The sequence below is a fragment of the Myotis lucifugus genome, unplaced genomic scaffold (assembly GCF_000147115.1).
Source record: "Myotis lucifugus unplaced genomic scaffold, Myoluc2.0 scaffold_44, whole genome shotgun sequence".
Taxonomy (NCBI): domain Eukaryota; kingdom Metazoa; phylum Chordata; class Mammalia; order Chiroptera; family Vespertilionidae; genus Myotis; species Myotis lucifugus.
In genome coordinates this window covers 6037457-6040620 of record NW_005871092.1, presented here as the reverse complement: position 1 = coordinate 6040620, position 3164 = coordinate 6037457, and the positions used below count along the sequence as shown (strand labels likewise).

The window sequence follows — 3164 nt, the reverse complement described above, 5'->3', positions numbered from 1 at the left end:
CAAAACAAAGCAATAGTGGAGAAGCCAAAAAAACTGTGCTGGGTTGCTCAGCCTTACCACATAATTACCACCCTATTGAGACAGAACCGTGGCTTCTGGGATACAGTCTTAGTGCCACTCCCTGAGTATGACACCACCACGCTTGGAAGGGCATGGCTGTCTGCTTTCATATAAACCTGTAAGGCCTGACCTAGGCTTCCGACTCTTCTCCTTTCACTTACAACCTGTTAGGGATCTCTCATCCATGAGTTTATAGAAGCCTTTTGGGGAACTCTTTCTCTTTTCAGCTTGACATTCCTTGGAGTAGAAAGGCCTGTAAATTTACTGTCTTCCTTCTGTGTCCAAATTTACCTCTTTCAAGTTTGAAGACATACCACTCTACTATACTGGAGTTTGGTTCACCCCACTGGTACCATTCATGGATGAATATTTAGTAAGGTCTTTTCTAGCCTAAAATTGTGATGTTCAGGCCTTGAAAGAGTCAAACAGACAAAGAAGAGCAGGGATTTTAGGGTGACATGAATCAATGTAAGGAAAGGCAAGGAATGTTAATACACAGAGGTCATGATCACTGATTGGGGTTGTCAAACCAGCTGGCATTAGATTATGGTGCCCTGAAATCTGTCTCTTTAAGAACCGTCCCAGGTAATTACAACAGCCAGTCAGAAATGCTTTTGGGAAGCTTTGGTCTAGCTAATATAAATACAGAATAGGCCAATCACAAGCAATACAGAAATGGAGAGTAGCAATGAGAATGTCTATATCTGAGTGAGTAGCTTCCGGCAGAAGCCACTGACACATCCAGCAATGCCCTGACACATCAGTTTTAACCAAGTTTCAAGAAGAAAAAACTTCAGTTCTTGGAGGCAGATTAACCAGAAAGCCAGGATATGGCTTTGATCCTATCAGAACTCTGTCAAAGGAAAAGAATGGTATTCATTACCTTGAGGGTCAAAAAAAGCCTTCAAGTTTAGCTAACAAGTCGGGCCAAATGAATGCAGCAATTCTGCTGAAAGGAAACAACTCCACAAAGCTTGCCCTTGATGCAATTCCTTCTTTCAACATCTCCTTTGTCACCCATCCCTACAGGTAACAAAAGTATAAGGACAGTTTAACAAAAGAAGGAGTCGATATAAAACTGGAATTAAACATCTGCAAGAGGGTACCTATTGCCAATAAACATTTAAATCTGTAAGTGTATGTTTCAACGAACAAATTCTTAGCAGGATAATTTGTTTTTGCATTTAAACGAAAGTGTGAAGTTTGCCAGGGGATACGAAACAAGGTAAGACAGTTAGTTCTTGCACTGGTTGAATGAAAAGACAAGCCAGGACCAAAGTCTGGAGGGCCTCACGTATCTAGCGAAATCGTTTTACCACCAAAGGCTGCAGAAGTTACGAGGCTACCAGCTCAGTTAAGGGATGACAGTAACTTTCATCTTCACATCCCTACAGGCTAACACAGATCGGGTTTATTGAAGGTGTCCAATGAACAACTAAGGTTCCTTGATGCCACTGTTTGAAATGAACTACTAGGCAGATGAACTGAGAGAACCTTTAGGCTTTTCAAATGTGCGTATGACAAAGCAAACAAAAAGAATGTTCCTACAGAAGTGACCAAGTTATAGTTAGTGTTCCCAAAATGTGGCCCCTAGACTACTGACACCAGAATTACCCGGAGCAATCGTTTAAAATACCCCAATCCTTAGAATTACAAGCTCTGGGAGAGCAGGGATTAGGAATCTGTACTTGCACAAGGGATTCTAAGTACTTCTTATGCCCGCTATGTGAAAACCTCTGCATTAAACCTTGGTTAACAAAAGTAACACGTGTCTGCATTTCCAACATTATCTTCAATGCAACTTGGGAGGTATAGAGTCAGTGCTTCCTTTGGGTGGCGTTCACGGACGTGAACTGAACCGAAGGCTCCTCCAGGGTCAGATTACAGCACAGTGGTCTGCATGGCCACGTGCCGGGGTGTATTTGTGTACGCGTGGGCTTTGTTGTGTTGTGTTTCGTTCCCTTGAGAGAGACAACTGCCAACTAGGCTACAGGCGTTCGAGTGCAAGCCCGAGATGCCCCAGATGTCTGTCCAGATCTAACGCAGCGAACATTCTCCCTTTCCTTTCATCTCTTGAGCCTTGAACGCGCAAGACGCCAGGGTGCTCTCTGTGGCTCCCGCTCTCCGCCTGGCCCCCACCCGGGCTGCAGTACCTGCCAGCAGCTTCTCCTTCAGCCGATTCAGCAGCTCGGCTGAAGTGGGCCCTTTGGGCTTGTGCACGGCGAACACGCCGCTCAGGGACAGCAGCTTCGTGGCCAAAGCGGCCTTGGACACCCTGGCTCCGGGTCCCATCCTGGCCGCGGCCGCGACCGCCGCGGCTGCAGCGGTTCCTACAGTTTCAGGGACTGGGGCTGAATCTGTTTCCAAAGACGACGACGATGACAACGCCGCCGCCTCAGCAGAGGCCATGCTTTTGCAGCCCCGGTCTGTTTTGTATCTGCAGTCGCACCCGGATGACGCAACAAGGAGCGCGCCCGACTCCGAAGCTGTGCTGCCGAGTGGGTGGGTCGCAAGGGCTTCTGGGAATTGTAGTCCATGGCCTTCCTGCGCTGGCTGAGAGGCGGCTGTGCCTTCTGAGGGCTGTGATGGAGTAAGTGGTTTTTCTCCTATAATCTCGTTTGCTTCTTAGAGAATGTTAGTGCGGTGCCGTAGGTGTCATTTTTAATCGCAAGAGCTAAGCTGTCGAACCCAAACACCAAGTCTGTGTATATTTTCGGCGGGGAATGTCTTCACACCCCACCTGCCCGTCGCCCTTAACTAAGACCCAGCACCCAAGAATAGAAAACTTAAAATTCTGACTTTTGCTGCGGCTTGTGAAGAACCTGAAAGGGTGAGGGCTATGCGCTCTCCGCCATCTCCTCCATGTTGGGGCCACGTGTAGCCTTCTTCCCGGAAGCCCAGGCCTCTGCTGGCCGCGCCCGGGATTTTAAACTAACCAATGACAATCAAGGAAAGTGCGCGCCATAGATATGACCACATCCTGTGTAACAAGACCCGGCTCACGCCTGGCCAATCGGCAGGGCCCACAATCCCCTTGCGTCACCCCCCTATTTAAGCCGGATTTTCCCATGGGAGGGGACTCTCTCTTCCTGTCGCCGGGCCGG

General features: G+C 48.2%; 1 protein-coding gene across 2 annotated transcripts in view; it reads right to left on the bottom strand.

Annotated features, from left to right (window-relative positions):
* TRUB1 (TruB pseudouridine synthase family member 1) overlaps window positions 1–2482 on the bottom strand; it is a 22530-nt gene extending 20048 nt beyond the window's left edge. Inside the window, exon 1 of one of the 2 annotated variants that reach the window (XM_023753396.1) lies at window positions 2214–2482. In XM_023753396.1, the coding sequence (XP_023609164.1) occupies window positions 2214–2469 (256 nt within the window). In that variant the 5' untranslated portion in view covers window positions 2470–2482. The remainder of the gene's footprint in view (window positions 1–2213) is intronic. The other variant, XM_006088152.3, reaches the window with a different exon arrangement.
* Between the last annotated feature and the right edge of the window lie 682 nt (window positions 2483–3164).